General features: G+C 34.6%; 2 protein-coding genes across 3 annotated transcripts in view; one reads left to right on the top strand and one right to left on the bottom strand.

Moving 5' to 3' along the window:
- LOC115210091 (dolichyldiphosphatase 1) overlaps nucleotides 1-18405 on the top strand; it is a 106659-nt gene extending 88254 nt beyond the window's left edge. Inside the window, exons 4-8 of the mRNA XM_029778631.2 lie at nucleotides 281-374; nucleotides 7020-7112; nucleotides 11170-11298; nucleotides 14941-15030; nucleotides 17206-18405. Coding sequence (XP_029634491.1) covers nucleotides 281-374; nucleotides 7020-7112; nucleotides 11170-11298; nucleotides 14941-15030; nucleotides 17206-17245 — 446 coding nt within the window. The 3' untranslated portion in view covers nucleotides 17246-18405. The remainder of the gene's footprint in view (nucleotides 1-280; nucleotides 375-7019; nucleotides 7113-11169; nucleotides 11299-14940; nucleotides 15031-17205) is intronic.
- Nucleotides 18406-19282: 877 nt separating this feature from the next.
- The window catches only part of LOC115210058 (carnitine O-acetyltransferase), a 62700-nt gene continuing 57966 nt past the window's right edge, over nucleotides 19283-24016 (bottom strand). For both annotated transcript variants that reach the window (XM_029778629.2, XM_036510626.1), the window contains exon 15: nucleotides 19283-22952. In XM_029778629.2, the coding sequence (XP_029634489.1) occupies nucleotides 22734-22952 (219 nt within the window). In that variant the 3' untranslated portion in view covers nucleotides 19283-22733. The remainder of the gene's footprint in view (nucleotides 22953-24016) is intronic.

The following is a 24016-nucleotide window of genomic DNA, read 5'->3' as shown; positions in this document are numbered from 1 at the left end:
TATTTTTGTGGTAATTGATCAGGAACTCACCTCTATTATTTCTTGAATTCAATCTGTTTGTATTTCCTCAAATAGAAAAATCTATCTTTTTAAAATTATCAAATTTACTGAACTATACAAATACGTACATAAAAATCATTTGTTTTGAAAGATTATTTTCAGAAACAATTTCATACTTTCTCTTCTTTCTTGATGTTTTTTAAAAATTTTCTATATATTTTTAAACTAACTTTTTTATTGAAATTCTAATAATTTTTTTTTTCTTTGAAATTTTATTCAGATCAAATTCATATTGGTATTTATGGAATGCCTTCAAGTCACTCTCAGTTCATGGGTTTTTTTAATACATATCTTATCTTATTTTTGTTATTTAGGTAAGTTCTTTATTTATTCAATCATAATCATCATTATCATCATCATCCTCATCATGTTAATGATTTAACCTTACAAAGATCCTGTAGTCAGCAATTTTTCAATTTAAATGCGCCAACCAGCTTATTTCATAGAAAACATTATATTGTGAATATAATTTTGTGGAAAGTAGATTCTTGTATTTTTTTACAAAATTATATTCACAATTATATTTATAATTAACGAAAAGAGCATGTCATTCTTAGTTTATTTGCATTTTTTTTTTCTTGCACTGATGTTTTGGTATTCATAAATAAACTGTCAAGAGTTAATGAATTGTTAAGCACCAGTCTGAGAAATAGATTGGTGTGCTGTATATAATAAATGAATAATCTTTTCTACTCCACGCACAAGGCCTGAAATTTTGGGGGAGGGGGCTAGTTGATTAGATCAACCCAGTATGCAACTGGTACTTAATTTATCGACCCTGAAAGGATGTAAGGCAAAGTTAACCGTGGCAGAATTTGAACTCAGAACATAAAGACAGATGAAATACCTATTTCTTTACTACCCACAAGGGGCTAAACACAGAGAGGACAAACAAGGACAGACAAATGGATAAAGTTGATTATATCGACCCCAGTGCGTAACTGGTACTTAATTAATCGACCCCAAAAGGATGAAAGGCAAAGTGGAACCCCGCCAGTATTTGAACTCAGAACATAACAGCAGACAAAATACCGCTAAGCATTTCACCCAGTGTGGTAACGATCCTGCCAGCTCGCCGCTTTGGCTGATGAAATACCACTTAGCCTGGTGTGCTAATGTTTCTGCCAGCTCACCACCTTATATGATAAATGAATAATGGCAAATACAGGCAATCTAGGGTTTGGGGTTCAAAATCCCATCAGTGAGCTAGTTTCCTTTCTCCATTCCAAAATGGTACTTATAGCTAGCATCTAATATAACATAAAAAACAAAAGACTGAAGATATCATTTTTCTTTCTTTAAGCCTTACTTATTTCAGTCCTTAGACTGTGGCTATGCTGGAGCATGCCTTTAAGGGTTCAGTTGAACAAATCAATCCCAATTTGTGTTTCCTAAGTCTGTTACTTATTCTATCAGTCCCTTTTGCCAAACTACTAAGTTGCAGGAATGTAAACAAGCCAACATTAGTTGTCAAATAGCGGATGGGGGGGGGGGACACAGACACATATGCAACAAGCTTCTACACAGTTTCCATCTACCATATTCACTCACAAAGCATTGGTCAGCTCACAGCCCAAGGTGTCACAAAGTGAGATTGAACCTGAAACCATGTGGTCGCAAAGTAAGCTTCTTAACCACACAGCCATGCCTGCGCCTATTTTGATAATCTTAATCTTAACTGTGTCACTTGAAGATGCTTCCTTTATATATAGATGTCACTGGATTAAAGATCACACTGAAGAAACTATATTCTATCCTCTGAATATTGTCGATACTCGTTGTATCCATTTGGGTGTTAAAGAGAATATAATGCTATACTGTTTTCCTAATATGTATTGTAGACGAATGTGTTGGTGCTGTTGAAGGAGACTAGGTTAGTATGTCCCTGCTACAGGATGTCTTTGAAATCAAAGTTCATAGGAGAGGGGTATGTCTGGTGTTAGTTGTCTTGGGTGCAGGAGGATAATGGTAATAAGCAAAATTTTAAAGGTAGAGTGAAGAGTGATATCATTTGTGTAGGTGTATATGTGGTTGCAAAGGAACAGCAAGTTATTAATGTGTGACAGAATGTTGGATAATAACTCAACATCAGGCACACAAGTACCAGCGATTTAAACCTTTATCTTTTAAACTGGTCACGTCTGTCCCAAATATTCTACCTGTTTTATGTTCAAATGAGTCAGATCTGGTTTTTCACACCTATGTACTCGGCAATGTCATTCTAAAAACAAACAATTGCATCATCACAATCTTGAAGCTTTGAGACAATGCATGATTAATTCTAAACAGTATGAAAAAATAAGCCTTACATCCGACGGTAATCTGAAAATTAAAGCATTAAAGTATGTGCTAGCCATGAACTTTTGCACTGGAAAGATTTGAAGACAGACATAGTTAAATGCATGCTCATAGCTGCCAATCTAAGCACATGCAAAAAGGAATCATCAAAGCAGTGTGATACAAAACTATGTAAATGTTTTATTGTGTATAGCACAATGAAATTGTTAACTATGGCTACATTATGTTAAAATGCTAGCATATTTACCATGGGTACACTTTCACAACAAACATTGCATATGTCCAGAGAGTAAGGCTTATGTTCTTTTTGTTCTCAAATTATTGGGCTGTTATTAAGAGATAAACAAAAAGTGAATGTAATAATTTTTTGTATGTTTTTTAAATGGTTAAAACAACTCTTCGTAATGTAATTGTTTCAGTTTCGCCACTCATGCTCTCAGATCAAGTCACTTGTCAAACAAGTACAGCTCCTAAACTAGTTATTATTGTTGTTCGATAATCTCCAACAGTTCTGCTTCTGCAGATCTATTGCATGGAGGTAATCAACTGAAACATTTCAAACCATGAAACAACCAGCATGTCTAACAACTCCCTAGCTTACTGTCCTACTTCTGCCACGATACTTCATGTAGTCATGCAATGACTAGGAGCAATTTGGCGCTCACTGTAACCCAAAGATTTTAGTGGCTGTTTTAAGGACAAGTAAAATAAACTAGGTTGATGCTCATCGACCTAGTTTTCCTAAAATTTATCAAGAGTGGTTGGCAACTCAGCATAAGATCTTGGACTAGTGGAGCAATTGATATCAGACTGAAGTATTCAGTTTCATCTTTCTATGTTGTGAGTTCAAATCCTACTTGGACCACTTTGCCTTTCCTCAATGGAGATGAAAAGTGGAGGTGGTGTTTAAATAATAGAAGTTTGGGAGTTAATTAAATCAACTAAACTCTTCCCTTAAATGCATGAGATCTGATTGCCAAAAGATTCTAGACAAACTATTTAATATATCCTTTTGTTTTTAACATGGCAGAATATGGTTTTAGGGAGATTTATTGCAGATTGGGCAACGATGTAAAGGCTTTTTTTCCCCACTAAATGCTTGTGATCTAGTTACCAATGTTTGAAAACATTCTAGACAGTTTTGATTACCAGCTAATATAAACTCACTCAAATAGCATTTACCCACTACCCCCTGCACACACATGCTTGTGTAGAGATATGTTTTTACACTTCCGTGCACCTTAACTATATTGCTGCTACTGTTGTTTAGCCCATGGTCAAGCATGATTATCATCATCATCATCATTTGCCACAACTGCGATTTTGCTCAGCTTGATGGGTCTTCTTCTCAAGCATGACATATTACCAAAGGTCTTGGTCTTTGCCTCCATGAGGCCCAATGCTCCAGAGGAACTCAGCCATCTCGCCTCCGTGAGTCCCATTCGAAAGTAACTCAGCCACCTTGCCTCCGTGAGGCCCAAATAGACTATAATCAAAGACATTCCAACCAGGATTCACCTGTCTTTTTGTTTCTCAAGTATAGCGTGCCTCAGGCTATTTAACATATTCTTTTATTTTCAACATTGTAGAATGTGGTTTTAGTGAAATTTGGCTAATTTTACTAACAGACTGAATGACATACCCCTTGACTTTCTTATCTGATAGTTTTGTATTTTCTGGTTATACCTGACATGTATTATTAATGTTTATTTTGATTTACCTTTACAAAAGTATGTATATCATCTTCCTCAATTTCATAGCAAACTTTTCCTCCACAATGCATTGTGGCTATACACTACATGTCCATACATGCATACATTAGCTAACACTATTACTGTATAGTTACTTTCTCAATTCCCTTACACTTTGTCTTCCTTCCAAGTCAATATTGCACATCCAATAAATAATACAAAACTAATTTTTCAATTGATGCAGACACTCTGCTCTCATTGTTCATATTTCAGTACCATATAGCTTCATACTTCTTACACATGCTTCATTAAGTCTTGTTTTCATATGGAGAGAGAATCATATTTGTCCTTACTATATTCTTTATTGATTACCAGCTATTTATATCAAATCAATAGTACAATATAAATTCATATTTTACACAACAATCCTCTGGTTTTCAACAAAATAAAATGTTAGGTGAAATTAAGGTGATCTTATTGCCTGAGAAAGTGGTTCTGTTAAGATTCATCTGTTGTTAGGTACAGGTACGGTTTTGGCTTCGCTCACTTGTGTGGCACCTTGGGCAAGTGTCTTCTACTATAACCCTAGGCTGACTAATACCTCGTGAATGAATTTGGTAGACTAAATTTGTTGAATGAATTTGGTTAGACTGAAATTGAACGCAGCCCATCATGTGTGTGTGTGTGTGTGTGTGTGTGTGTGCATCTTTGTATTTGCTATCCCACCCTCACTTGACAATCAGTGTTGATTTATGCCCCAGTAACTTAGTGGTTCAACAAAAAAATAATCAATAGAGCAATAGGCTTAAAACATGTACTGGGATCAATTTATTTGACTAAACCCTGCAGGGTCACACTCAAATGAAATACATAAAAGAATAAAACACATCTGATTGCGTGTATGTGTGCATGTATGTATGCATGCCTGCACAAATTTGTATGTTTGTTGATATTCCATGCTTGTCACCGGTTAAGCGAAACAGCAGTGATGTTGACATTCCTTGTATAATGACCAGTTGCTCCGCATTTTTGAAAATCACTAGAATGAGAAAAAGAAAATCTCTTGAAAAGCCGTGTAAGGTTTGGCAACAGGAAAAGCATCCAACTATAAAAATCTTGCCTGAAATAATTCCCCCATCCAAACCCATGTTATCAAGAAAAAAAGATATTAAAGAAACAAATGAATTTTCTTCTTATTAGGATTCTGAGTTGTCCTTCAATCTCAATCTATTTTTAATGGCTGAATACCGAAATATGTAAGAATTGTTTAAAAATTCATTTTTAGGCATAGGAGTGGCTGTGTGGTAAGTAGCTTGTTTACCAACCTCATGGTTCCAGGTTCAGTCCCACTGCGTGGCACCTTGGGCAAGTGTCTTCTACTATAGACTTGGGCCGACCAAAGCCTTGTGAGTGGATTTGGTAGACGGAAACTGAAAGAAGTCTGTCGTATATATGTATATATATATATATATATATATGTGTATATATATGTTTGTGTGTCTGTGTTTGTCCTCCCAACATTGCTTGACAACTGATGCTAGTGTGTTTACGTCCCCGTAACATAACAGTTCGGCAAAAGAGACCGATAGAATAAGTACTAAGCTTACAAAGAAAATTGTCCTGGGGTCGATTTGCTCGACTAAAGGTGGTGCTCCAGCATGGCCACAGTCAATTGACTGAAACAAGTAAAAGAGTAATTTATTTATCCTACTGTTATTATGAAGATATGTGAAAACCATAGCAGTGTTATGCTCTGATTATTTCAATACTCAGATTCATTAGAGGAACCAGTTCATCGCCCACTACTTTTAGTTTTTCTTGCAGTATCTCTCCACTCTAGTATTGTTGGTGCTTTATTTAAATATCATTTACTTTTTGGTACACTGTTCTTTGTTGTCATTGTTGTTGGAATGTTATGGTTTGCTGCCTCCAACTATGGTGTGTTTATCATGACTTTAACACTAAAAGAACTTGGCACGTAAAAAGCACCCACTACACTCACGGAGTGGTTGGCGTTAGGAAGGGCATCCAGCCGTAGAAACACTGCCAGATCAGACTGGGCCTGATGCGGCCTTCCGGCTTCACAGACCCCAGTTGAACCGTCCAACCCATGCTAGCATGGAAAGCGGACGCTAAATGATGATGATGATGGTGCTCCCTTCAGCCAAAATTCCTTGTTTCCACCCTCAGTGAATGGAATGCATTCTTTTGTCTTCTACTTGTTTCCCGGTCATACTGGGGCACTATCTCAAACGGTTTAGTTGAACAAATCGACTCCTACAATTTTATTTTGTTTAAGCCTGGTGACTTATTCTATCAGTCACTTTTGCTGAACCACTAAGTTATGGGATGCAAACAAACCAACACTGGTCGTCAAGTGGTGGCAGGAGACAAATGTAATACAAACACACGCACACACACACACACACACACACACACACACACACACACACACACATGACAGGCTTCTTCACAGTTTCTGTCTATCAAATTCACTCACAAGGCATTGGCTGGCCTAGGGTTATAGTAGATTATTTGCCCAAGGTGCCATGCTTTGGGAGTGAATGTGAAACCACCTGGTTGCAAAGCTGCCAATAATTTGGAAAACCTGTCTTTCCAGACTTTAAGCAAAGCTTGCCAGGAACATCCATTCTTTTAATATTTTAATTGATGTCAGTCATTGGGCTGCAGCCATTCTGGAACCAATAAGTTTAGTTGATTATCTCCCCTTATCCATAAATTTACCTTCTTTGTGACACCACTAAACTTTTTGCTTTCTTTTGACTAATATTTACATTTTGCTCTTTTACTTTTTGCCTGGTGTGTTCAAAATATATAATTTCACTTGTAATTGAATTGTATTTCGTATATTTCACATTTATTTTCTCCAATTTAAATTAGTCTGATTTGTGACCATCAAATTTTTCTTGTTATTTTAGAATTTTATTTTTATTTGTTTCTGTTTTTCAGGCTCTATAGAAACTACAATTGGATAGATGACTCATGGAAAATTGTAGTTAGTTGCTTAACATGTATAGTAACAGTGTTAGTATGTATTAGTCGGTAAGTATATTTGTAATTTTAAAACAGTACATATTTTTGTTTCTCAAATAAAAATATTAAATTTCATAATTTTTTCCAAATTTAAATTTTTAAATGAATTTTTAAAAAATTACCATTAACCACAACCTAGTATGGAAAGTAGAAAAAAATTTATTTTCTGCAACTCCACTGCACGGCATCTTGGGCAAGTTTATTCTATAGCTCCTGACTGACAAAAGCCTTATTAGTGGATTTGGTAGACAGAAATTGAAGGAAACCCATTGTGTGCATGGGTGCAAGCATGCATGTATGTGTATTGCTCTGTCGACCAGCCAGTTGGATATCCTTACCATTTACCACTGATCATAATGTGCATCCATGCTTCTCTTGAGTGCACCCTTCTCTCCCATTTGGGCCAAATTTTTTGAATATGTCATCTTCCTATCATTTTGCAAAGCTTTCGGTTGGTCTCTTTCAATTTCTTGGATACCACTTGACAACTGCATCTGTCCACATGTTGTCTGTGAACCTTGCAACATGTCTGGCTCAGAGGAACTTGGGCTTTCAATATTCCATGACCACATCATTCACTTCACTCCATTCTTGAATCACCTCATTTTGGATATGCTCCAGCAACAATATTCTTAACATGAATTTTTCCATGGCCCTCTGTATTGTAGACAGTTATGGGTTCTTTCTTCACAGTAGCCCTTGTACGTAGGACAGTGCTATTGAAGTGATTTGCACACAGGGTCTTGTCCAGCTGTACTTTGGACACATTTCTAATCAAGGCAAATGCCTTCCATCTTCTTCTTACTCTGTGCAGATTTCTGCATTCATATCTCAGCATATATTTACTGTCTGTTCAAAGTAGATGTACACTTTCACCTTCTCGATTTCATCACTTCCCACTATGGGTCAGTCTTGTTCTACATTTCTGGACTGCACGTATTTTGTGTTCATTCAGTTTATTTTGAAGCCTACTGCTAAACTCAGAGTGTGTGTGTGTGTTTTTGCTTCCAGTGGCAGCTCATATATAGGAACTGCAGTACCCATATTTCCACTCAATAACATTCAATATAACGAGTCCTTTCTTCTTTAATTCTTTTTTAAACTTATACATTATATAATCCTTAAGCTCAATATCAATAGCCATCACCTAGAAAAAATACAAAAGTCCTTGCAAAGAACTGTGCGCTTCACAGTTCCAGCAACTCAGTATTTGACTGTTGTGCGCATGCTCACATGTCCAAGATAGAAAGCTTCACACTAGGGAGAGAGAGCACTGCATGAATGACAGTGCCTGGTGAAAGGTAGTGTTTCTTTTTGACTCCACGTGTGTTGTGCTTAAAAACGTGTTTATATTCTTGAATGTGATAAAGTGTAGAATTAGATTATTATCCTGATTCCAGCTTCAATGTTGTTACCAGGATTTGAAAAACAGGGTACATTTTTCTGCCCTTATTTTGTGATTTAGGGGGAATTTTTGAAAAACAAGGGGGTATTCACAGCAGTGTTCAGTGAACAAATTACACACTACCCAGTTGTGGCTAAAATGCGAACCAATTAAGCTTATGTATAAATTTTCTTTTTATGTTTGTTTCCTTTTACACAATATTAAAACAACGGCTAAAAATTTTCTGAAGCAGCATCCCCACTAATTTTATCTACAAGCTACCATCAAAAATGCAACGAATCAACAATTGTTCCTTTAAAAACCTATGACCATGATTCTGTTGTTCAAGGGTTAGGATGTAAAATAAAATAATTGCACCTTTATTTAAGTACTGAAATTTATATTCAAATCTTAGATTTAAATTTTTATATAAGACAAGTAAAACGCCCCCCGTCCAATGGACGGTGCTGAGTTGTCAAACATTTAAACTAAATTTTCTTAAAACAACTTGTCCGACCGTCCCATAGGCCTCCCCTTTGAGAAACACCGATTTAACCTGAATTTGAGACACCAGCAAAAGAAGAAATAAAGATAGACTTTTTTTCTATTCCAAAGAAAAACAATTTTATTCACTTTATCAATCGCATTCTCACCTGGGGAATCGATTTTTGTAATTCTTTCTAGACTTATACACACCCTGATACCATTGGTATCTACATATCAAATTTGAGCGCAATCAGATGGAGGATGCCCGAGATCCTAGAAGACACACACACACACACACCACACACACACACACACAGACAGAACAGATTTTATATAATAGATTTCAACATCTTTTATTAAGTTTAGTTATTTCAGCAAACCCCTTGTAAATATTGTTTTGAAAATAAAAACAATAACAGAACATTTTTTTATATGAAATATAGTCACAAAAAGGGATAAATATTTGCAACAATAAAAATATGGGTAGAGTGGAAGAATGTGCTTGTTAAAAATGAAGTGAGCAAATAAACCAAGATTTAACTGTTGTCTATCTTTTCAATTATTTAACTTTTTAATGCTGTGTACTTGCATGTTAACTAGAGTAGTATAGTAGTCTTTGTTTTTGATTCTTTCTTTCTCTTTTCTTTGTCTTTATCTTACTAGCATCATTACTAAACCTATAACATCATTAATGAGCATTGAAGTACATTGGTAAATTACATTTAGTTTGTCTCCAAGCATAGATATTGCAAGTATTCTTATCTCAATCCAAATCATCTCACCTGCTGCACCACCATACATTTCTCACCCTTCTCATGCCCTATGATTGCCTCTCTCTCTCTCTCTCTCTCTCTCTCCCTTTGTCTACTGTATCATCATTACTGTTCTGCTATTCTTCTCCCCCATTGCATCATTGGTCACTCCCTCCATTCCTTACTCACACCCTTCATTATATCCACCCCTCAACCCTATCCAATCTCTACAGTTGTCCCCTGCTCTTCCCTATCTCCCCTTTATTCTTCATTATATTCACTGTTTCACCCATCCCCCATCTCTCACTCGCTCATCCTCTTGCAGCATTTCCCCACCCACCCACCCTCCTGACCCTATTCGCTTCTACTCACCTCATACCTTTAAGGGTCCACATAGATGCCGCATCACTATTTTCTCCCTTCCCTGCTCCACCCTGATCATCCTTTACCTTCTCTTCTAAAATGTATGTAGCCATGAAACCCTCTTACAGCAAGAAACCTGTTTCTGCTCTACTTCCTTCTCTCATACTTTAACCCCTCATCCCCAAGCATAGGGTTTTGTAGCTCTGTAAGCTGCATGACAGCCTCACTAGTGCTACTGGCATGAAAATAGCACCCAGTACATGTTCTAAAAGGGCTGGTATAAGAAAGGGCATCCAGCTGTAGAAACCATTTCAAAATAAACAGTGGCGCATGCTGCAGTCCATGCATCCGTCAGATCTTGTCCATCCATCCAACCCATGCCAGCACAGAACATAGATGTCAAAAGATGATGATGAGCTCAACAGATCATAGGGAAAAAAAATCTGTGTTTGTGTGTATGTGTGTGTGTGTACACATACATACATACATATACAGGAGTATATACATACATATAGGCGCAGGAGTGGCTGTGTGGTAAGTAGCTTGTCTACCAACCACATGGTTCCGGGTTCAGTCCCACTGCGTGGCACCTTGGGCAAGTGTCTTCTACTATAACCTCGGGCCGACCAAAGCCTTGTGAGTGGATTTGGTAGACGGAAACTGAAAGAAGCCCGTCGTATATATGTGTATATATATGCGTGTGTGTGTTTGTGTGTCTGTATTTGTCCCCCTAGCATTGCTTGACAACCGATGCTGGTGTGTTTATGTCCCCGTTACTTAGCAGTTCGGCAAAAGAGACCGATAAAATAAGTACTGGGCTTACAAAAGAATAAGTCCCGGGGTCGATTTGCTCGATTAAAGGCGGTGCTCCAGCATGGCCGCAGTCAAATGACTGAAACAAGTAAAAGAGTAAAGAGTAATACAAACACACATTTGTATGTGTATAATAATATTTGTTGAAATTTAATTGAATAAAAAACATACAACTTAAAATGTACTGAAGCTTGTAAAACCTAATATAAATGAAGGCAAAAATTATATGTAATTAATATCAAGAATATATTTTTCTTTTATAATACAGAGTTTACTTAGGATATCACTTTGTTAGTCAAGTGCTATGTGGTGCTCTTCTGGGAATGATTCTAGGTGCGGCATGGTTTTGTACAGTTCATCTAATTTTGACACCATTCTTTCCAGTTATTGCAGCAAGGTAAGTACCTTCTTTCTGTCTTTGTATCCTATTAATGAAATGTTCTTACCTGATATGAATTAACATGTTTTTTTTTTCTCTATTTCCATGAAGCATTTAGTAGTAGTAGCAGTAGCAGTAGTAGTAGTAGTAGTAGTAGTAGTAGTCTATAGGCAGGATGGTATGTTGGTATTCTTTGTTGAATGTATTGTCTTTTCTTAGAGCTGAAAGTTATTTATAGAATTATATCAAAGCCTATCGAAAACAAAAGGATTCTTTGTCTTTCTAGACATCAAGAGATATTATAAGATTACTTGTGTTGCTGATGGTGTGGAGAGAGAGAGAGAGAGAGAGAGAGAGACTAAGAGTAGACATAACTGACTCCTACTGCCATGTACTTTTTGATTTTAATACATTAGTCAGAAGTGGGGGGTAGATTTTATATTGTCTGCAGATGTTCCAAGTGACCAATGCCATCATTTTGTGTCCACTCCCACACGCTGGCATGAGTTGAATGCTGCCACAAGTCTAGTTTTTGTTGTGATGTAGTGGCTTGTGTGCCTCAATGACCCTGAGAGCTTTGCCGGGAGAGTACAAGCTCCTTGTAGGGCCTTCCATGCTGGACAGGTTAAAGGATAGGGGTCAGGCTAATATGGACCACCTCCACTTCCCAGAGGTAAAAATAGATTTGTGTAGAGGCCAACAACCTTACCTAGAAAAAAAGCAAAGTTAGGGAATCATTGATGTCAATTCAAAACTGACAAAATCTCGGAGAGGAAGGCCTTCCCTCAGAAAAACACGATGTGGTGCTTCAGAATCTGAAAAGATGCTGCAAAGCCACAGAGCTGAAAGAGCAAGGATCTAGCTGGAGAGAAATGTGACAACCCAGAGTTGAGAACAGGGAAGAAAAGTTGTTGATGGCTCACAATCAAGACGTAGTGAGTTCGAATTCAGGCCTGGGCTATGTTGTGTTCTTGAGCAAGACACTTTATTTCATGTTGCTCCAGTTCACTCAGCTGTAGAAATGAGTTGCAACATCACTGGTGCCAAGCTGTATTGGCCTTTGCCTTTACCTTGAATAACATTAGTGGTGTAGAGAGAGGAGGGTGGTACATGGGCAAACTGCTGGTCTTCCATGAAAAAATTTTGCCCAAACTTGTGCCCAGGAGGGGGAACTTTTTAGGTGCAATCCCATGATCATTCATGACCAAAGGGGTTCCTTTCCTTTCTATGTTCCCTAGGGAGAGAAGTGATTAACTCTTCAGCATTCAAATTACTCTAATAAATGTCTTATTTATTCACATTGTTTTGAATTATTTATGCATTATTTCATAGCTATCAGATTTCGATAATGTAATTGTATATTTTTAGAATGACATTACAGGGTGAGTGTTAGAGGCTGGATCTGGCCAGTTTCAGTATGAAACAGGTAGAATATTTGGACCAAATATAGCCAGTCTAAATGTAAAAGGGTTTAGTATGTATTGGTTGGCTGGCCTTCCTTAGACAGTTATTTAAAGCTGGAGACCCTTCCTCTTGCAGAGGCTTTTAAGTTGCCTCTTATGATACATAGAGATATAAAATACCTATTCTAAACCCAGAAACTGGGGACATGGAAACTTTGGTTGAAATTCTTGCAACAGATAGAATTCCATTCCTGCAAAGGTAACCCAAATACCAGGTGGAGTATTAGGCCTGCTATCCTTTATTAATTTTTAGACAACCAAAGTAAAAGATATGTCCAAACAGAAAACAGAACAGTTAGAATTGATCTCATGAATTGGAATTAAATTGTTTGTATCTAAGGTCAGCCTTGATTTCATGGATATATTATCAAAGATATTCCAGCTGTGATCAATCTCTTTTTCTATGATTTTGTTATCTTGAGTGAGTTCACTTGTTATCTTGAGTGAGTTCACTTGTTATCTTGAGTGAGTTCACTTAAGATGAGTAGTCAACTACTTTTACAGTAAAAATAAACATGTAAACATAAAGTGATGATTTCTTACATATGTTCAAGGCAAATTTGGCAGTGAGTACAGTCAATTAAATCAACCCCAGTCCTTCATTCGTACATTATTTTACTCATTCTGCTACAATGAAAGGCAAAGTCTATCTCAGTGGGATCAGAACACAGAACATAAAGGAATATAACAACTAAATACTGCAAGTCTTACACAATTATACATTGCATTTATCTGATATTTGCTTACTAATTTTCGATACATTATGCATTGACTATTTGATGATTAGATATATTCCTTTTGAATTAGTAAATCTTGTCAGATCATGCCACTTGTGTAATATGTACTGAATAGCTATTCTTCTGTGTAGTTGTATTGTAATGTTGGAGCAGTGGTTCTCAACTGGTGTCCATATAAGATTTTTTTTTTTTTGCTAAAATGTATGTGTAAAAAATTGGTTATATACTTCTACAATTCACCAACTATTTTAACAATTTTTTTTATATAATTTCTAATAATATTCAATTATAAAAATATATATATGAAGGCCCACCTGAATAAAATAGGAATCGAAGGAGTCCATTGGTAAAAAATGGTTGAGAGTGTTGTCTACTAACTCTTTATAATTAAAAATTACTTTCTTGTGTTTATAAGAGTGTATATAGTCTGAATCAAATGCCAAATTAAGTATAAATTTCTTTCTGTCTTGTTCTCATGTGGTAGCTAACTTAGATTAGATGGAAAGAGGCCCAAAAGGTCTCTCACAATTATTTTTCATCTCTTGGTGCAGGTGTGTGATTGAGAGGCTAACTTCACAACCTTGTATTCTTCAGTTCAGTCCCACTGCATTGCACACCTTGAGCAAATGTTTTCCACCTTACCCTCTGTCTGACCAAAGCCTTGTGAGTGGATTTGGTAGACAGAAACTGAAAGAAGCTCATCATATATATATATATATATATATATATATATGTTGCTGTTGCCGTTGCCAGCCTCGCCTGGCCCCCGTGCTGGTGGCACGTAAAAAGCACCATCCGTTCGTGGCCGTTTGCCAGCTCCATCTGGCACCTGTGCAGGTGGCACGTAAAAAGCACCCACTACACTCACGGAGTGGTTGGCATTAGGAAGGGCATCCAGCCATAGAAACACTGCCAGATCAGACTGGGCCTGATGCAGCCTTCTGGCCTCACAGACCCCAATTGAACCGCCAAACCATGCTAGCATGGAAAGCGGACGCTAAATGATGATGATGATGTGCACTTGTGTGTATATATGTGTTTGTATTGTAGATCTCTCCAAAGGCAGTGAGCTAGCAGAATCATTAGCACACTGAGCATAACACTTGGTGAAATCCCATTCATCTTTACATTCAGAATTCTGCCAGGGTTGACTTTTGGGATCGTTGAAATAAATACCAGTCAAGCACTGAAGTCTATGTAATCAGCTAGTTCCCTCTCTTAAAATTTCAGACCTTATACCTTTGGTAGAAAGGATTGTAGATCTCTTCAGCTATACTTACTTTTAAAATGGGTGTTATGTTGATGTTGATTAAATAGTGCTTTTGTTTCTATCATATTTGAAAAAAGCCTCAATCTGTTGTGAATTAATGTTTGTAAACTAAACAAATGATATTGTTGTTTGTTGCTTGAATCGTTACTTTAATTTCCTGCTAATTTTACTGTTTTATTTTTAATTTCAGTTTAATAGGTGAATTTTTAATGGTAAGGGACTCAACTCTAATTCCTCATGTTATGTGGTTTGAATACAAATCTTCCAGAAGTGAAGCCAGGTAAAGGATCCATTTCCATTATTTATTGATAGTTCATTATGTTAAAAGCCAAAATATCTATAGGATTAACCTTCCTGCATGTTAATCTGCTGGTCCTTATTCCATATACCCCAGATGGGGAAAGAGGCATTGAAGATGCTGAAAATAGCTTGAGGGGATATATTTTTTGTTGATTTTCTCGTTCAAGCTACTCACAAAAGAGTCAAGACTCTTAGATTGTTAGTGAAATGTGAGTTCAGGGATAACAGTATGTTAAACGGATATTAGTAAATACCAAGTTGATTTTCTCAATGAAACTGTATTAAAAAGATTAGGTCCTTCGAACCTAAAAAACATTGGAGGCTAAAGATTAATGCCCAGTCTGTCACTCAGCTAGGATTGTCTTGTTATCAGGTCTCAGTTCAAAGGAATATGTCCTGTCCTGGAAGTATTGAAGAACTACTGGTCAAATGGCTGATTAACTTCTTGATTGTCAGGCTAACTTAGGTAAGAGTGCATTTGATTACTGCTGATTTGCTTGCTTAGATTAGAAAATATAGATTTATATGAAGATCTTGTTGGAAATCATTGAGATACTTTTTTAAGTTATTGCAGTATACTATATTCTTTGCAGCTCTCTCTTCATTTGTTTCTCACATGGGATTTATCCTAATTACATCAATACATTTTGTTTCTGCATTTAGTTTGCAAGATTCTTGATGTGAACTCATATATTGAAACATATTTTGTGTTGTCTTGGGACGGTCATTATGCCAATAATAAAGACACACCCTGATTCTATTTCACTACTTTATTATTTGTCAATGGTTAACTATTTAACCAATTAATTAATTGATTGATTGATTAATCATTTGATTACTTAGTATGTCAAAGTCCTTTCATTACCATTATGACTTCATCAGTGACATGCTCTAGATTTGCATCAATTGATGAGTTAACCAATTGACAAATTAACAATGAAGAAATGAAATAGAACCAGTGTGTGTGCTTATCATGGGATAATGACCCTCCCTAGATACAACAAAATCAGTACATTTTCTATTAATTAAACTGATATGGAGAAATTTGATAATCACTATGACAGATTTCTTTCTTTGCCACATTAAAATAACTTACAATTCAATCATGTAGCAACACTTGATGAACACAAATTTGAGAAAATTGGTCGAGTTTGTTTATTATCAAGCTGTAGCTTAGTAAAAGTAGCATAAAATGAAACCAAACAAAATAATTCCCGGTTTTTGTAAGGTATTTAGTTAGATTATCTGTGCACTCTTCATTTAATAGAAAATTCAGCATCTCATGGTATTTTAAATTATATTGCAATTTGTGAACAATATCGCCATTGATTACAGGTTTCCAATGAGCCAATCAATAGTTAACTGTATTTCTGATAGGGGAGAGTCTAATTCAATAAAGATCAAATGTCTAAAAGGACTTCTTTCATAAAGCACTAGTTTTACAGTTTTCTCAACATTTATCTCCTTTGCCAATATACATCAGTGAATGACACACACACATTTCCATGTATATATTTGTATAAGACTTCAGGTTTCAATGTATTATTATAATACCTGGAACCACATGGTTGTGAAGCTATGTCTGTGTCTTTCAATTAAGTCTTTGTTTATTTTAAAATCCCACTTGTTTTTTGTTCTTTTTTAAATATATATTGTACTAGCAGTATCGCCTGGCGTTGCTCGGGTTTGTAAGGGAAATAACTATATAAGCATTTTTAGAGAGTTATAGCCAAAAAATAGCAAAAAAATGCATTAAAAATGGGAAAAAAATTATGGTAAATTTTTTTTTTAAATCGTTGACTCATCGTAGACATTTTTAGAGAGTTACTTCCCTTATATAATAGCGAAAAAATGCATTAAAATGGAAAAAAATGATGGTAAATTTTTTTTTAAATCGTAGACTCATCGTAGACGCGCACTAATACCCAGAAGGGCTCGATATGAATCACGACTATAAGATACCCGGTTTTGGTTAAACTGCACTGCAAAATGTGGGAGTAGTTAGGAATCTAAATCGTAGGAGACAGACACACAACCTAACTTTTATATATAAAGATATATTTTATCATTTGATTTATGTTAATAATTTGATAACTGAAAAAGTTTTGCCTCATAAAGCTGAAAAATACAATTCCTAATGTTTCTTTTATTTCAGGAACAGGCAGAGAAAAGTAACTGGTCGCAAGTCACAGTGATAAGTTAGTTGCACAACTGCAAATAACTTTGCCTACTTCTTCTAGCAGTCAGTTCACCGTTAGCTGAGGAAAGGCTGGGACATGTGGCTAGCGAATAATGGCCTAGCACACAAGACTGCTTCACAACTCAACTGTCAATAGACTGAGTGACTGATTGACACAAATCAACAATGTAACTAACGAGAATTATATACTGGAAGATATAGAAATTTCAATGCAAGGACAATGAAAAAATTATGACTTACAAATACATAAATAAAATGAATAAATATTAAGACTGAATATAAGAGAAATCTGGAAGAAATCATATTTCTATCAGCAGAAATCTTAATTATAATCACTGATACCACAACTGATATTGTGAGTGCATTTGTGCTTCAGTTTAGAATATGACAGCTCTTACACAAGAAGAGGAATACAGTGAACAACACTGTCTTTTTCTTCCAATTCTCTTCCAGTGATGTATGTTAATAATTTTATTGCATTTCTTTATTATTTGTGATAAATTATCTGTTTTTATATCTGTTTTGTGTCGCTCTTACATTCTCATTACAGTTGTTGTTGAATAGCCCTGGTCAGTACTGCTTGAGCAAGCAGACCCTATGATTCAGAGGTAGCTGGTTGAACAATGCATTAATTATTATTATTGTTGATATGTTGTCCTAAGATTTAGGGCATAAAACATGATCCTATTTTTTAAAATAATGGGAGGAGATTTGGCTATTGAATTGAGTAAATCAAGATCACTTGTTGGCTCATTCCCATCACATTTTCAAAAAATAGATGAAAAGTTATTGTTTTGTAGATGATTGTGATAAAGTTGATGGCATTAAAAAGTAATAAGAATCGTTAGAAGAAAATGAAGCTACAAAGATACATAAAAATGATGACTGCTGTTTTATAGGTAATTTTAAAAGTTTGCTATTCTTTATTCTGCACATCAGTGTTGGACTTAAACATAAATCATTTTCATAAACAAGGTTAGTAAAATAAACTAGTAAACATTTGGCAGGTTTTACTGTTCCAGTAACAAAATCAGCTAGATAGAATAATAAACAGATAACATTTTGGTTTTATTATTCTGTTTAGATGTATATCCTGAACTTTCAACATTTTGGGTGGGACACCTGTGAGAAGAAATAGGTATAGAGTTTTATCATTATCATGAGATAATCTGTAATTGAGAAAGATATCTTCCTGGTGTGTCTGACAAGTTTCATGTGGAATGAACTGTAACACTGCAGCATGTAATTAAAAGCTGTTGGTCAGATTCATTTGCAATGAAGATTGGAGATTACTGAAGAGAAAGACTTCCTGCTGTCTTCTTTAGGTCAGTAGTTAAGCTTGAACTAAAATGTTACTAGCCAAGTTAACATTAATTATAGCCCTCCTGATTGTTACAGTTGTGAGTTAATCTGTGACCAAAAAGGGTCCTGTCTGAAATATCTAACCTCATATTATCTCACAGCAGGTGAACTATGTTATTCTACAAAATTTATGGTTAAAAAATGGAATGAGTTGGAAGAGTTATGTGTCTTGACAACAGACATAGAACAAGTGATGGCATATGAAACAAAATCAGTCTGTAGTCCAACATGACTAAGGTAACTGCAAATCTACAATGCAAACTGACCAAATAGAAGATATTTTCTGTTGGAAGAAGAAAACTACATATTTTCATATTTTCTTTAACTCTTAATATAAATCCTCCCAAGACTGTATTTAAATTAACTCATTATTATATACAAAATTACAGTAGCTGAAAGAGTCTTTCTTAAATTTTCTTCTAATTACCCAATTAACATTTCTCTGAATAAAAAGATTTCTGTTATTCAGAAATTTGGGTGGGTTTAGTAAAATTAATTGGAGAAATTAAAAATGTGCATATCCCATGAGCTACAAACAGCAAAAAGAAAATGATGGTGGAGCAAGAATGGACTTTTATGAGTATTTAATTTCCATAAGTGTATATTTTTACAAATAAATATTAAAGGTGTTTAAATATATATTTTTAAGTAGAAATCAATTTTTTTTTTCAAATTTTATAGTTGATTCTCAAACAGAACATGAAATAACTTTACACTCTATAATTTTTTTTTTTTTAATAAGATCAGTAATCAGATGGGTGACATGTTAGGTAAATAGAAGCCACACTGAATAATTACAATTAAAAATGCTTTCTGAAAAATAAACTTCCCAGCGTTGTAAAGAAGTGATAAGTATTGTACATCCAAAAGAGCATCAGCCCTTTGTTAATTTTTATCATATAGCCTGCTAAAATTTTATTAACATTATTCAATAATTTATAAATTCCCTTTTCATAGAATAACCTCAACATAAAGGCAGGAATTTATAGAAAAGGATAAATTCAGTTTAAGTTTAAAATTTTGATAGTACCCAATACCCCACTCATCCCTAGGTCCAATGTGGCTGGTAGGAGGAAGTTATCCTCAAACTTGAGGGCTGAACTAAACTCTTGTTAAGAAGGAGCAGGTGGTGAGAGCCTGGAAAAATGGATGAAGTCTTAACATCCAAGAATTGAAAAAAATAATACAAATCATTTCATTCAATGCTCTAACTCATTACCCTAGACTGATACTTTATTTTAGTGACCCTGACAAGATGAAAGGCGAAGTTGACCTTTGCAGAATTTAAACTTCAGAGTTACCTGGAACAATTACTACAAAGTATTTTGTCCTATGTTCTTACAATTCTGTAAATTTGCTGCCTACTAAGGTTAGTTCGACTATACACAAAAAATAAAATAAGGAGTCTGTACTTAGCTATAATACTTATTATTTTACTTTTCCCTACATTAATACAGGCAATATTTAATTTCATTATAGCTGTACTGGCAACATGATACATTTCTTCCTAATTAGCATGTGATATCTTATGGTCATTAGCTGGTTAGATTAGAACAGCTGGTTTATATGTATTCATGGCTAGTCTCTTTATATCAAGTTTCCCCCCTTTTAATTTGGGTTGTGTGTTGAGGCTGAACAACAAAGTATCTAAATTGATGACATACAATACTCATTAAATCTATGAGTTTCAATTCTAATAATTAAAAGATAACTTAGATTTCAAAAGCCTTGGTTTGCTTTTCTTTCCATTTTATCTTTCATCCAGAACCTTCTTTAAATTGGATAATTTAAGATTTATACAGCAAAAGTTCCTCTAAGAATACTATCTTATCCATTTTTACCATTCTTTTTAATTGTATAGTTTAATGATGTAACAGCATTTTAAGTTAGGTTCCCCTCTATCAAATCTACCATTTATGTAAAGGATCAATCTGTTTTATCAGTACACCCCTCACCCAAGCACTTGCTCAAAACATGTATTATATATGGATATAAATAACATAATATAAATATGTAAATAATAAAGATATTAATTTTTAATTTGCTTCAACTGCAACCAATTTCATGGCCTTAAAAAATATAACAAATCATTTATTTACTACTCAGTAACACATGAAATAATAAACAATATCAGTAACATGTTAAAATTTATTCATTTGATTTTACATTTTAAAAAAAAGTTTATCAACAACAAAATTTAAAACAAGTTTAAGGGTAAATATATTTTGATTATATTGAGTTTCTTCCCCCCCACCACAAAAAAAAAAAACAAAGTCAAAATCAAGAATTCAGTTAAATTTTTTTTCTTTTCTTCAAAGATTTTTGTTTTCTTTGAGATATCACAGAACAGATGAAGTTTATATTTTTTCTAGGACATTAGCTGCCTTTTAACACCTATTTCAGCACCAACAAAAGAGAATTATATGTGTGTGTGTGTGTGTGTATATATATATATATGTATATATATGTATGTGTGTGTATGGTATATATATTGCATTTCATGAAATGAAATCAATATTTTGGGTCATCCAATGCTCAAGAAATACAGGAACACATATCAACCAATAAGTAGTTGTTTTTTTTTCTTTAATTCTTTTATTCTTCAACTCTTCAGGTGGAAAAATTTTTTTTGTAGTAAATAAAGGAAAATATGGGACTTTTTTTTTTTTTTTTTGATGAGAAAGAACCTTATATGGTTATTTAATTCCATTTAATATAAATTATGAAATTGAAGAAAACTGAATTGTTTCTTCACCAAATGTATGCAAAGGAGAATCTGAATGTCTTAAATAAAAGTAAATGGAAAATTTTTTTCTTTCACTTATTGTGTAGTATTCATCTTTTCTTTGATGCTGGAACCCAATGCCTTGTTTGGCACTGCCAAATGAAATGATGAAATGAAATGAAATATTGAAAAAAAACAAGCAGATTTTTACAATTAATATTGGTCTGAATTTCCAATTAGTTAAATGGCAGATTTTTTTTAGCATTGAAACTAACTTTATCTTAGTTAGTCTTATTGTTGCTTTAATGTTGATTTAATTTACCTATTTCTGAATAATAACTGGGCAAACGGCCTTATCTGACATTAAGTGTAAAATGCATTAAAAAATAATGGTAAACACTCAGATTTAAAACCTCTGGTTTTTCAGAGAATAATGAAACAAATATAACATTGCTATTAGTCTAATGAAGGAATAAATATCTAAGAGAAATGTCAGTTACTAAGACAATTCTTACTAAGACCAGTCTTGTGCGTATAAGTAGGTGTACACACATACTTTTTTGCTATGGAAATTCTCATGGAATTACATTTTGAGGAACCATTTGGAGTTTATTTAGAAGGAAAACAAATACTAAGTGTTATCTCAGGGTATTGATGGAAATAAGATTTTTTTTAAAAACCCATTACAGTAAAATGGCAAATTATCTTTTAAAAGTGGTGAGAGGTGTAGAAAGAAGCTTTCTGTTTTCAATCTGGAGTTATTGATAACATTTTATTTGTGAGTTGTATTTGTTTGATAAAAAGAGAATATGACTACTTTGAGTGTTCAGGCTTTCTTAAACCCAGTAACAGTATAAATGCATTAAAATAGCTTGAAGCAGATAACTGAAACTAAATTAGAAGTCAGGCTTGCTGCTGGAAGCATTTGTCTACTTTGTGGTACTCACCAATTAGTGTTATTACTTGAAATAATAAAAGTGGACATGTTTATAGCCAACTACTGATAATATGTAGTTCTGGCTAAAAGGCACTAATTTCTACGAGTAAAGAATTCTCTTGAAACTAATAGAGTGATAAATATTTGATCTTATTATCTTATATTGAAATTACATTAAACAGAAAAGTCATTTTGATTTACTAGTGTTTAAGTTCTCTAATAGGAGTTTTAGAATAGATCTAACACTAATATTTATTACTTATCTCAAGAGATAACGTATTCCAAAATATATTCATAGAATCGTTAATGTTGAATACCTAGATATTGTCTAAGTGAAATTATATACTGTGTGTGTTCTACAATATCTTCACTAATGATAGATGTAAAAATTGATTTTGCTTTTTTTATCTTTGAAGTAATTGACAATTTTTACTGCTTAGGATTCTTGTTCGCTGTAGTTCAAAGTTTAGAGACAGGAGGTTCTTGTTGTAAAAGGTGATATATGTCAGTAAGGCTCTGATGGATTGAATTTGTCATTTTCTTTGAACATGTATCTGGACTTGTATTGAGTGCTGACACAGCAATTAGAATATGAGATTTTTGGCAGTTATAGCATATACCAAAGCCATCTGGTGCTGTAGGACCAAAGTTCATAGAACAGTTATATTTACTTGAAACCTGGGAATGAAATAAATATATATATATGTAACAGAAACATTTAGTAAGGGAATATTTCTCTTATATGAAATAGTTTCTTTAAAGCTTTATTAATAAATCAAAATTGAAAAAGCAACTCTACCAATTTTTTTGCCACCAATCATACCAAGAATAATTGAAAGATGTTGAACCCACTGCTAGTTTAATTACCATTCCACTTAAAATCAAGTCGATCCAAGAATGATTTTGAACCAGAGTAGTGAGGAAGCAAATTAAACTATTCTAATCTCTAATGTTTCCTATTTCTTTATTGCCCACAAGGGGCTAAACATAGAGGGGACAAACAAAAACAGACAAAGGGATTAAGTCAATTACATCAACCCCAGTGTGTAACTGGTACTTGATTTATCGATCCTGAAAAGATGAAAGGCAAAGTCGACCTCGGCGGAATTTGAACTCAGAACGTAACGGCAGACAAAATACCACTAAGCATTTCGCCCGGCGTGCTAACGTTTCTGCTAGCTCGTCGCCTTATTGTTTCCATTAACTCTGCATCTCTAAAGCAAGATAAAATCAGTGCAATGCTTGCACACCTTCTAAACATAGGCTCACTTGCCTTTCCTCCACCTGTCAACTCCCAAGCCTCCACATTAAGCACCTAACCCATGCTTTTCTTCTCAGCAGTCCTGAGAAGATAGCACAGAATAAAGTTTTATTTTCTCAGGACTGCAATCCTCTGGAATTTCTTTTATGCTTATGCTCTTCCAGCGAAACATATTTTCACAGAAGATCAGTCTCACCAGTCTGAGAAGGACTTCAAAGGCTATGGGCACACATCTTCCTCTTCTGACAGACTGTCAAACAGAAGTTCATGGGAACATCCTATTAGTGGCAGGTGCATATATTCATTCCACAAAATATATAGGTAGTGCCTTATCTAGTATTGACCTGTGAGCATTAAGATCATCTTGACAGAAAAAAAACTCTGACAAGTTATGAAAAGGCCTTTACTTAATTACCATGGAAAATATACAAAAATAGAAATGAAATGATGGAAAGGATTCAATGAAAAATACACGAAAGTT

This window comes from Octopus sinensis, linkage group LG1 (genome assembly GCF_006345805.1).
Source record: "Octopus sinensis linkage group LG1, ASM634580v1, whole genome shotgun sequence".
Lineage (NCBI taxonomy): Eukaryota > Metazoa > Mollusca > Cephalopoda > Octopoda > Octopodidae > Octopus > Octopus sinensis.
Note: the sequence above shows the minus strand (reverse complement) of the source record. Positions and strands in the feature narration are given on the sequence as shown.